Source organism: Borostomias antarcticus, assembly GCF_949987555.1.
Source record: "Borostomias antarcticus genome assembly, chromosome: 6".
Taxonomy (NCBI): Eukaryota; Metazoa; Chordata; class Actinopteri; order Stomiiformes; family Stomiidae; genus Borostomias; species Borostomias antarcticus.
This window is the reverse complement of record NC_140239.1, coordinates 16,815,950-16,828,872: the sequence shown is the minus strand read 5'-3', so window position 1 is coordinate 16,828,872 and position 12,923 is coordinate 16,815,950. Positions and strand designations below refer to the sequence as shown.

The window sequence follows — 12,923 nt, the reverse complement described above, 5'->3', positions numbered from 1 at the left end:
TGTTATTTTGGTTGCCAGCTCCCCTGTCGTGCAGGTCCCAGTGAGTGCGAAACAATAATTTACCTCCTTCCGGGTTTCAGGAGGCGTTTTACCGGCGCACGCACACTTTCCCGATTTGTCCTCAGAGGCCGTGCAGAATCTTAGCGCGTAATTTGGATTTCCACACAGAGCTCGTGGATGATTTTACGCACGCGCGCGACGCAACGCCGTCGAATGCCATCACAACCACATCAGTCCGTGCATCTGTTGAATGTATTCCTCGGTCTGCGTTCTCTCCGTGGGGCGCTGCTCCGCCGCTCCGTCCCTCCGGTGCTGTCGCAAGATGTCCTTGGCGATGCGCATGCTTGCCGCCTGTCCTCCTGCCAGGTTCACCGCGTGCGGACCCACCTGTGCGCGCGACAGGAGAGAGACATGGTCCTGTAAAGTCTTAATCAAATCAATGCAGAGTAGATGAATGGACCTCCTGAATCCTGAACATACAGTAGGGGGGACAGGTATATAAAGTCTTTTTTTATTTTATTTTTTAAATCTCATTGATATTAAAATCAAATTTTCACATTTGAGATTGAGAAGTTACAACATACAAATGCTACAAAGAAAAAACAGGGTTGTGGCTATAGCAGGGAGTCAGTCACCTGAAGAGCAGAGTACTGCCCCATTAGATATAGGGGGCAGCCAGGAGCCCACTGCAGACTCTCTGTTATACATGGCCAGCCATCTATCACCTACAGGGAACACACACACACACATGCACACACACACACACACACACACACACACACACACACACACACACACACACACACACACACACACACACTGCAGTGGTATGAAATGTTACAATAACTGAATGCCCAATTCCATTCCCCACCCCGTCTGCCCCTGTCTCTCTCTCTCTCTCTCTCTCTCTCTCTCTCTCTCTCTCTCTCTCTCTCTCTCTCTCTCTCTCTCTCTCGCCCACTCACACCTGTATGGGGATCTTCTCCCTGAGGTGCTCCAGCAGGGGGTCTTGTCTGACGTCCAGCTTGCAGCCGGTGGCCAGCCAGATCCTGTCCCCTGACCAGCGGTCTCTCTCTGGGGTTAGAATCACACCCCAGCCCTGGGTCCTGTAGCACCAGCGGGCCTCGCTCACCTGGGTGGGGTTAGACATGGGCAGGGCAATGGGGTCAGTACAGTTTTGTTTTGTTTTACTTGGAAAACATGAGGGGAACCAAGTGCACATGACAGTAGGAAATCTAAACCAAGTGCCCCCTCATTACATTAGGAGAGATAAACCAAGTGCACCTGGCAGTAGGTCCTGACCGAGACACGTCCACTCTGAATGAAGGGCTGCAGTTGAGTGTAGGCCTCTGGGGTGACGGCCCCGCCTTTCCGGGCCTGGCGGATCATGGCCAGGCGCTTGTGGAGGCTCCTCTGGCTGTAGAACTGCCTGAGGTAGGCGCGGCCGTCCAGCTTGATGCCGTGCTCCACATGGGAGTAACGGCCCACCAGACTCTCCACATCCCCCACATCAAACTGCTTCAACTGGGGGAGAGAAAGGGGAAGTAGGGGGGAGACACTAAACGTCATGCTAGGATTGCTGTGTGTGTGTGTGTGTGTGTGTGTGTGTGTGTGTGTGTGTGTGTGTGTCAGACATCACCTGTAGGTGTTTGCGCATCACCCAGGTCACATGACTGGCACCCTGCGTCAGTGCCAGGGATACGATGTGAGCGCTGGTCAACCCTCCCCCAATCACCATCACCCTCTCTCCTGCCTCACACACCACGCATGAACCTGGATAGTCACAGACCGGGACATACACAAACCGGGACACACACACATACACACACATACTCTCATTTTATAGTTGCACCTTTTCCTCAGTGGAGGGTGCGACTGCGAGGCGACAGAGTCATCACACCAGAGTCATCACACCACCTTGTGAAGTTCACGGACGACATGGCTGTGGTGGGGCTGATCTCTGGAGGCGACGAGTCGGCCTACAGGGACGAGGTGACCAACCTAGCGCAGTGGTGCAGGGACAACCACCTCTCCCTAAATGTCTCCAAGACCAAGGAGGTCATTGTTGACTACAGGAAGAAGAAGGATGTCCTCCCACCAGTTACCATCAATGGCTCTGTAGTGGAGAGGGTGGAAACCTTCAAATAACTGGGGGTAAACATCCAGGAGGACCTGACTTGGGACTGCCACACAACCGCAGTCGTCAAAAAGGCCCAACAGCGCCTATATGGCCTCAGGCGCCTGAAGAAATTTGGCCTGGGACCCCAAATTATCAGGGACTTCTACAGAAGCACAATAGAGAGCCTACTGACTAGCAGCATCATTTAATTATATCACTGTTTTTAGTAATTACTGATTTAATTATAGTTTAATGCTTTTTAAATGGTTTTAATGATGAAGCTTCCCAGCCAAAGATTTTCACATGTATGTACTGTACCTTACCAGTGCATCTAAGTGACAATAAAACTGAAACTGAAACTGAACTAAAATATGGCTGACCACTGTTCTGTCAGACCTGCTGGTTCCTATCACCCTGTCTGTTCTCAGTGTCTGTAACTGTCTATCTGTTTGAGGTCAAACCCACCCAGGTGAACCAATCACATGTACCAACCCAGATTTATTTATATGGTCACCTATTGACCCACATACACTCAAACAATCAATAATCTTTCATCTTATCTGTTGATGAGTAACAGCTGAACACCTGTCCCAAAGTGTTGCTGTCCCCCAGACCTACCTGGTGAGGGCGCTGTCTCTTCCTGCCCCTCACTTCCTGCTTCCTCTGTGCACGTGCGGGTCAGGTGGTGCATGAGGGAGACAGTGTGCTGGAGGCGGTCCTCCGGGAAGCTCTCCTCGATGGCTGACGCCCAGGAAGGAATGTTTGCCATCTGGGCGCGGGTGGGGCCGGTTGCCATGACGACGCGTCGGGCCTCCAGGACATCCCCTCCCCGGAGATGGACTCTGAAGAACTTCACCTCCCCCCTCCTCCTCTTCCTCTCTTTCTCCCCATCTTCCTCCTCCTCCTCATCCACCTCCTCCTCCTCTTCCTCTTTCATAACCGGTATGATCCGGTCGACCGTGCCTCTGACCAGCAGTCTGTTCAGCCCATACCTTTCCACCTATGTGTCCCCAGCAGTCAATAAAGTTTTCATTCAACATTTCACTTTGTGAGATACAAAATGAGCGTCTGCCTTTCGCTTACACATCAAGTGGTTTATTTGTCATATCTACAAGATATGGGCACCATGTACAATGAAATGCTTGAAACGCATGCTAACACAGGCAACATATACACACATACGTAACACAGGACACATATACACACATACGTAACACAGGACACATATACACACATACGTAACACAGGACACATATACACACATACGTAACACAGGACACATACAGTATACACACATACGTAACACAGGACACATATACACAAATACGTAACACAGGCCACATGTACCAGAGTGAGAACTGTTAGAAGTTTGGGTTCCCATGCAGAAGGTCAACAGTGTGAAATTCACCTCATATATTCACACAACTGAAGTGGATGTGCTGGTGTGTGAGGGTGTAAGACTGGTTGAATGGTGTGTGAGGGTGTAAGACGGGTTGAATGGTGTGTGAGGGGGTAAGACTGGTTGAATGGTGTGTGAGGGTATAAGACTGGTTGAATGGTTTGTGAGGGTGTAAGACTGGTTGAATGGTGTGTGAGGGGGTAAGACATTAAATGGTGTGTGAGGGGGTAAGACTGGTTGAATGGTGTGTGAGGGTGTAAGACTGGTTGAATTGTGTGTGAGGGGGTAAGACTTATTGAATGGTGTGTGAGGGGTTAAGACTTACAGTATTGAATGGTGTGTGAGGGTATAAGCTGTAGTCACATCACAACTCAGTAGTGCTCAGACACAAAGTTAGTATCCAGACAAGTTTTTATTTCAGTATCCAGGTACTAGACACACGAGCACACACCAGACATTACAAGATCCTACACTTGAATAGTAGACATACTGGACATACTGTACTTAGTATTAGCATTAGTCCCCTAGTTATAATAGTCATACTGTAAAACAAATGTTCAGTTTAGAGGAGCACACAGCCCACATCCTTAGTCCAGGTCATCGTGCAATGTGTTCCAAGATCACAGAAACCACACACACACACACACACAAACACACATAATGACCCCCTCCACCCACACACGCACATGCGTACACACTGACCTACCGCTCCCCACCTGCTGTCTGAAGAAGTCCATGCTGAGCATAGTTCCTGGAAGGCTGAAGCAGAGCTGTGTGTTCAGGTTCAGGTGGAGGCGTCGCCGCTCCCTCTTCCCCAGGCGGCCGTCGTTGAAGAAGGCATGGTCGTCCAGGATGTAGGCGTGGTCAGGCAGGCTGTGGAGCTCCGCCTCCCTGCCCTGCTCCAGCACAAACTCCTGCAGAGCTCCCTGCATGGGGACACAGACACAGGCATTCGTTTGTGTGTCTCTCTGGAAGTGTGTGCATATCTCTGGAAATGTGTGTTCAAGTGTGTGTTTTTTCAAGTATGTGTGTGTGTGTGTGTGTGTAGCTCTGGAAGTGTGTGCATGTGTGTGTGTGTCAGTGGAGGCTCGTCCATTGAGGCAGGGGAGGACAGTCCTCCTCAGTTTTTGGAGAGAAGAGAGGGATTCAAATATAAATATATGCATTTATTTATTCATAATTAATATTATCTCAGTTTTGTTCATAAAGCAGGTTTTCCCTATGGATAAAAATCCATTACTGAAATTCTAAAGCTTCAACAGTGACATCTATAACTTGCAGCTGGAGGACCCATAGATATCTATGGAAGGGAGGCTAGCCTCCCTTAGGGCGGGTTCTTTTCTCTTAAATCAATGTAATGCCTTTTTTCTTGCTAATTTGTGATTGGCCAAAACGCTGAAAAATTACCACAAGGGAGGACAATACTCCGGCCCTGTCTGAACAGGATTCAGATATTGACATTTTGTTAGTCCAGTCACATTCCAGAGCCGTCTGAACACGACAGTTCCACTGGCTGGCTATAGCCGGTAACGTTAGCTACGAGGTGCGCGTCAGGCTACGGCATAGGCAGGCGAGCAGATTGGCTGGAGGCGCAAACTGTCGGCAACTCGTCCAAAAAATTTCTAGAGACTGGGTTGCAACACCGGATCGGAGAAATCCACAACCTGGCTCCTGCTTGCGTGAGAATTGATCGCTTTGCCGTGCTTATTCCTCATCCAGTGATGGATGGGTGGATAGAAAACATTCAACTGAATGTTCATATTGTTGTGGTAATTGTAGGCTATAGCAACATAAGAGTGGCAGCTTTGACAGCATCCCAAATGAGCTAATCCCATAGCTGTACCATTGCTAGCTAGCCATGAGCGAAATGTTGGATACAGCATTTGCTGTGCAACGTATTCCATTGTCCAGTTGTCAAATCTATTTGCCAACAAACTGTTTGAGAGCCAGCACACCTCTGTGTCCACTAATCAAAAACATTTTTCGTATATCACCTAACCTCTCCAGCACCTCACCAATATAAATTATTTTCTCTCTTAAGAGAAGAGTACAATCCATTACAACAACTATTGCTTACAATGTTTTATTGTTGTTTTGTAATATTTTATCATGAATATGACAAATAAATGCTGCATGTAGTTAAATAAAGTGTTATTGAGTTTTTCATATGCTAAAATTGACTGTTAATCCACTTTAAAGCTGATATTTCAAATAATAACTGACTAAGGGAAAGTGCCCCCCGGCGCCCATGGGCGGTTTGCCTCTCTTCCTCCTGTCCTCAGTTTTTTGAGTCACCAGCCGCCACTGGTGTGTGTGTGTCTGTTGAAGCATGTGAGTGTGTGTGTGTGTGTGTGTGTGTGTGTGTGTGTGTACCTTGTTGAGGGGGTCTGTGTGTACCAGGGTGTGTGAGCGGAGGTGTGGGATGTTGAGGGCAGTGAACTGGCTCCCCCAGAGGGCGGCCCACTCTCCATAGGAGTCTACCACCTTGAGATTGAGGGGAAGGCTGGGAGGTCCGGGTGGGCTTCGCGGGTTTGGGGGGGTCTCTAGGACCCCCTCTGTAGCTGGATGTTCCTCTGACGGCCCTGCAGACACACATTGCAGTAAAAGACATCTGCATTTAGATGTTATTTTCAGTCAACAGGGACGCGTCACATTCCAAATCGAGTGCACCTTCAAAACAAATTCAGCATGCAATAAAGAAACTAGAAATGGTGCTCAGAGAGCACAGACCTCCTCCCCTGAATGCTTTTCATGGCTCTGTGCACGCACATAATGTGTCCATCGAGAGATTTATGCCAGTCCAAATCCTGTGTCACTGTAACCTTGTCATGTAGAAATATGTTTGTTTCAATTCCCTGTTTATAATGAATGGGGGCAATTTTTCACTCCCTAAGTCCAAAAAATGAATGGAGGTGAATGGTCGGCCATCTTTGGAAGGCTCGTAGACCCACCCTGTGATTCGGATCCGCTCCAAAATTGAATATGTTCTATAAATGTGCTTTTCTGAGATGGGAAACAGGGTGTAATCTCACTAGTGTCGTACTAGATTTCCATCTCGGAAAAGCACATCTAGCTCTTCCAACGCATGTATAGGTGCCCCACTGACTTCCATTGTAGACCAGTGAGAGCCTGCTGAAAAACTGCAGCTAGCTCAATGCTGGAAGGATCAGTGAAACGATGGTCTCTATGTCCAAAATGCAAATCCAGTCTAAGGTCCAACATGTTCGTGAATCCCATAAAAAATTTATGTATTGTTTTTTACTGTTCATTTTAAAAGAAAACTACATCTAAATGATTATATATATGTTACGGTCAATGTGAGAAAACGGGGAATGTGAGCTTTTCCCGGTTATTGCGCACATTCCCCGACCTCGCGGGGAATGTAGGAGAAACATGTGCGTTTCTCACATCTCCCGGGTAATGTGCACATTCCCCGACCTTGCGGGAGATGTGAGAAATTGGTTAGTAGCCTACTTCTCACATCTCCCGCAAGGTCGGGGATTGTGCACATAAATGCTTACAATTCCCGACCTTGCGGTAAATCTAGCAAAGTCCAACCGTATGCAAAACCTCTGCGCAGCCGGGTGGTGGGAGAGGGCTCGTGCGCTTAGAACGAGAGGCGCTTGACATTTTGCCCATGGTTTTCGAATACATAGCATCAATTGCATTAATGGAAAGATTAAATTGGGTCTAATTATACATGTGTTGAAAGTTAAGATAATTAGCCTACAAGCCGCGAGGCTACGCAACACAATAAGCAAAACAATCTCACTGTTTCACTCGTCCCACTCATCTGTTTCACTCGCCCCGCACGGCAGGGACAAGAGAAACAATGCACATCTTCTGTTCTCGGCCGTCTTGAATTGAACTGTTACACCACAGAACGAAACTTACAACTAATAGGTTAGTAAAGGACATGTTGTTTGTCATCAAAAAATGTAATCTCCATCTTTATTAATTTCTGTGTAAACTGATCAAACCAAAAAGTGTTTCATTCGTCCCGGTCCTCCCCTACAGTTAATAACAGTCTGTGGTCTACCTTGAACAGTAATATGCTGCACACAGTGTAAGTAGTATTAGGAGGATACACTGGTGATCAAGTTAACAAACGCAAAAGGAACATTGCAACAACAGGAAGGTGGGAACCTCCAAAGGAACCCTACACGTTAGCTAGCCGAAAGACAGACGAAAAGACGAAAAATCTCTCACAGGTGTGTGCCAGTAATGTTAGCCCAACTACCGTGGGTGCCTCTTATGGTGCACAGGGTTGCCAGATTGGTGTGATGTTTTCCAGCCCAATGAGTGCTCAAAATCTGCCAAATGTGATAAAAAAAACGCCCAAATATTATAGTATATAATATATAGCAGTGCATGCTAAGAAAAATGACTTTCAGTTGAAATACACACGCCTACACATATGTCACACACACAGCCTACGACAGAGAGAAAGTTGCATAATCCCATCAAATAGTCAAAGAAATTATAATGCAGGCAACAAATTATAATAACACATGATAAGCATGGCTATATCATGAACAGAGGAACGGCGGTGCTGCGGTCATAGACAAGAGAGCAACTCAAGATAACAAGATGACAAGCTAGATTTAAGCTTTAGTGGTGACAAGAAACCGCAGAATGTGACAAGTGGACTAGGCTACACAACTTCCAATGGTAGGCCTATATAACCACCTGTATAACCACCCATGAATAGCCTGCCTGCTCGCCTACAATAACCGAGTCAGGAGTGTGATACTCAGGCAGGCAAGCAGGCAGAGACACAAGTAGGCTAATGAATCACTCAATGATGCGACATCCAGAAACACCTGCTGTATAGTATTAAGTAAAAATGTCTTACCGTCACGACGAACAGGACAGGAGTCCATTCCAACTTCTAACGTAACTCGTCAATGTAAAACTATGTACATGTGGTGAACTTGCTAATTAGCAAGTATAGATGGTTGAGTCAAAGCTCCCCAACAACTGTCGGGAGGGTCGAACGTTGCAGCCGTCAAACCGCTCCGTTAGACCGAGCGCACGTCCATGCGAGCAGAAAGCAGCGGTAATCCCATGCGATTTCTGGCATCATCTTCAGCGTCACTTGGGAAAATTCTCTCTCCACATGAGCATTTGATATGGGCAGAGTGAGCAATATGATTGCGCCAAGTGCGACATCCTGAAAGCACAGATTTCCTCCGGCATCTTTAAAGGCCTCTACCTCCAGCCAAAAGGCATCGATGCGGTGATCATGACAGAAACCTGCTGATCCCACATCCCCAAATTGGCATCTTTAGGTTTCTTCGGGGGTAGCTAGCTAGATTTGACTCCGACCTCGACCTCGACCTTCTCCTTGACCGTGTGAATCAAATGCATTGAACAGGGAGAGCTCCCTCGCCCCTATTGGACAGGTGCACATCTCCCATCCTATTAACATCATTGGATAAAATTGAAACGTCTGTCCCGCCAGTTAAACATTTTTTTTAATTTTTTTTTAAAACGCCCGCCCAATGCTATTTTTTCCAGCCCAACCGCCCAATGCTATTTTTTCCGGCCAAACGTGATCAAAAGAAGCCCAATTGGGCGTGAACCCGCCCAATCTGGCAACACTGATGGTGCACACCCTCCGAGGCGTCACATAAGCCCTCTCCCACCACCCGGCTGCGCAGAAGTTTTGCATACGGTTGCGCTTTCCTAGATTTACCGCAAGGTCGGGAATTGTAAGCATTTCCCGGTTAATGTGCACAATCTCCGACTGTACGGGAGATGTGAGATATACTAACCAATTTCTCCCATCTCCCGCAAGGTCGGGGAATGTGCACATTACCCGGGAGATGTGAGAAACGCACATGTTTCTCCTACATTCCCCGCGAGGTCGGGGAATGTGCGCAATAACCGGGAAAAGCTCACATTCCCCGTTTTCTCACATTGACCGTAACATATACACACTAAGAAAACAAATGAAATGTTCATTGTTTCTAAACTATTTTAATAAATATTTTTTATTAAGAATATTGTTTGGATTGCCGTTTGATTAATGTTATTCTGATGTGTAGTAATATTACACTATTAGTAACTGGAGAATATTACAGAATTTAAATAGTATGTCATTAGTAATCATTATTAACTATTAGTAATTGTTTCATTTGTAATATTTTGTAGTAGTACCAATAGTAATATGACTGGGCATTACAGTACAATACAATATTATAAAATACAGTAGGAATAGAGAAAATACAGTAAAAATAGACAAAATACAGTACTATACTGTTTTGAAGTCACACAGTATTGTTCAATGTACTGTAAATTGCATTACATTAGTATTACAGTAGTGTATTGTAAATTGAAATACAGCAACTTGCTGGCAACCGTGCTGCCAGTAATTTACTGTAAATTTACAAGGAAATCATCAACAGTGTAAGGTTGCCCATGCTACACCATTGCACCAAGTTTGATGAAAATTGGTCTTGTAGTTTTTGCGAACAAATGACGCACGCCACCGAAAACATTACCTCTCGCCCTGCGCTGTCGCTGGTAAATATACAGTTATATACCCATACGTCAGACCTCCTTCAGACCCATATGTACACCTCTCTATTTAACTACACAACTTCACCTGCTCCCCCAGCATCCCATTCCTTTCATGTACATATGTATTTTACTGTGCATCTTGTATTTAGCTACAGAATATAATGCATTGTTTCTTTTATCTTTCCTTTATTGCTTAGTGTGTGCACAATCTAGGAGCTAATGGAATAACATTTCACTAGTCGTTATACCTGTATGATGTACTGTAGTATCGGAACCAGGCCAGGTCCAGCCTGGCTTATGTGCGTGGCTGGCTTGTTCTGTTCAGGACTGGTAGGACGGAAGCTAGTCATACCACTGAAATAACTGTAAATTGAATATCATGAAATAATGTCTGATAAATTAAGATAGGTCTTGTCGCCTGGACACATCAGTTCCAATGCTTCCAATGCTAATCCAGCACAATAAGAGCAGGATAGCCAGTTAGCTCATGAGCTCACAACAACTAGCAGCAGCTTCCATAACATTAATGGTAGCGGTCAGTGGCTAAAGCAGTTACACTGATGATTCCTGTAACGTAGGCTATTTTGCTGCAATTTGCTGCAAACCTTTGTTTCTGGACAAAGGTAAGGGATAAACCCAGATAACACAAGGCTAGCGGACCTACAGCGGGTCCCCGATGGACGAGCTGGCAGACCTCTGGCCGAATCCGCTGGCGGGTTCCTGGCCATTTGCACATCGAATGGCAAGCGGACCTCTGGCGGATTATTAGCGTCAGGGACAGCGGTCCGCTAGTAATCCGAAATGCTCCCGCTATTGCTCCATCACCATTCCACCTGTAGTTTATTGTCTATATCCTAGGCCCATTGGCCCTAGGCTTATGGATTTCTATTGCTAAATTAACTTACTCTGAACATTTTTTGGGTAACCCTTCCTTTCATAGTCCCCCAATTACTAAACATTTACATGGTAAATACATGCAAAGTATAGCCTAATATATAATGGGTAATTACTGAGACACCTATACTGTAGGTATAATTTAAAAACAGGGAGTATTTCAAATGTTCAATTACTGCACATAAATTCAATAACTGATATCGCACCACCATTTACCATTTACCACCAGGTAACCACATTTCTACATAGTTTCTGTAACATCCAGTGACAAAAAGTCTCCCACACCAGGGTTTGAGTCAGACACTGTATCCACCACACCACCAAGGATCTGGAAAGTGTGTGGTGTCCTAGTGTTTTGGTTTTGGTGTTCTGGGACCACTGCCTCTTGTTGTGGCAACATAGAACTGCAGGTCAACAACACGACGGAGGGAAAGAGGGAAAGGGGGAAGGGGGGAAGGAGGGAGGGCGGAAGTGACAACCGGACATTTGCTATCTTTGGTGCGTGTCGCCACTCACAAAAATAATGTGAAGGTCAGACTGGGGAACCCAAGCGCAGAACACATGAGGCAGGACACATGAGGCAGAACACATGAGGCAGAACACATGAGGCAGGACACATGAGGCAGAACACATGAGGCAGAACACATGAGGCAGGACACATGAGGCAGGACACATGAGGCAGGACACGGCAGAACACATGAGGCAGGACACATGAGGCAGGACACATGAGGCAGGACACGGCAGAACACATGAGGCAGGACACATGAGGCAGGACACGGCAGAACACATGAGGCAGAACACATGAGGCAGGACACATGAGGCAGGACACATGAGGCAGAACACGGCAGCCAATGAATGGTGTTTAATGAAAGTTCAGGGGTAGGCGGGGCAGGTAAGCAGGCAGCCCGGACGGACATTCAGGGCAGGCAGGCAGGGTGGACAGTGAGCTGGAAATGCTATTTACCACCGCACACATATTGTACACTGCTGTGAGACTGCTAGCTCAAGAAAATCTCTCTCTCTCTCTCTCTCTCTCTCATTCTCTCCAGACTGCCCCCCCCCCCTTACACACAATACACAGGATGTTTATACAGAGTCTTAAGATAAGATAAGATGAGATAAGATAAGATATACAGTACTTTAATAATCCCCATGGGGGAAATGTGGGGTTTCAGCAGTGGAAAAGGTAGAGTAGCAGTAGGAAAGGTACAGCGGAACAGACAGACAGAATAGAAACACAGGCAGAGGGGCGCTATAGTTGAATGCTACAACCTCTTGGCCCCATTTTCAGGGAACGGAAGTTTGTGTGGTTACTAAAGCATGCTTCACAATCAGCCATAGGCAGAATTCTGTGGTTGGAAACAGTTTGCTCTCTACTTGACTTGTTCAGGCAGCAGGTGCAAAAGCAGTGTGACCTCAGCACAGATGCAGGTCAACTTTGAGTACATTATGTCTTCCTACAGATTTTAAAGCACAATAATAACTTGCATAGTTCCTATAAGAAGGTTTATTATTGGTGTTACAGTACGTTTCCCATAACAACAGGCAGGTTTCAGGCAGGCAGGCTAGCTGGCAGCCAGGAGGGTGTAACTGGTGGCAGACAGAGATCACCATCAGTAACCAGGTCACAGATACACAAAATAAACAAGTCAAAATTGCGACGGACATGAGAATAGCAAAGATGGAAGATGAAGGGGGGTCATCGTCAATTTCCCTGGAGGAGGTCACTGAGGTAGTTAAACAACTCCACAGTGGCAAAGCCCCAGGGACTGATGAGATCCGTCCGGAAATGCTGAAGGCGCTGGTTGTTGAGGGGCTGTCTTGGTTGACACGCCTCTTTAACATTGTGTGGAAGTCCGGGGCAGTGCCAAAGGAGTGGTAGACTGGGGTGGTGGGGTTAGTGGGGTTAATATTCAAAAAAGGGGACCAGTAAGGCCTTCGTAAGGGCTGCACTTTGCCACCAATCTTGTTTATGATTTTCATTGA

General features: G+C 46.5%; 1 protein-coding gene across 1 annotated transcript in view; it reads right to left on the bottom strand.

Moving 5' to 3' along the window:
- Nucleotides 1-219: 219 nt before the first annotated feature.
- Nucleotides 220-12,923, bottom strand: part of LOC311310510 (uncharacterized protein) — a gene marked incomplete at both ends in the record, with an annotated part of 13,189 nt that continues 485 nt past the window's right edge. Inside the window, 10 exons of the mRNA XM_084440020.1 lie at nt 220-387; nt 636-725; nt 968-1,132; nt 1,285-1,524; nt 1,640-1,773; nt 1,901-1,979; nt 2,074-2,183; nt 2,738-2,930; nt 4,235-4,444; nt 5,892-6,100. Of these exons, the coding sequence (XP_084296146.1) occupies nt 220-387; nt 636-725; nt 968-1,132; nt 1,285-1,524; nt 1,640-1,773; nt 1,901-1,979; nt 2,074-2,183; nt 2,738-2,930; nt 4,235-4,444; nt 5,892-6,100 (1,598 nt within the window). The remainder of the gene's footprint in view (nt 388-635; nt 726-967; nt 1,133-1,284; nt 1,525-1,639; nt 1,774-1,900; nt 1,980-2,073; nt 2,184-2,737; nt 2,931-4,234; nt 4,445-5,891; nt 6,101-12,923) is intronic.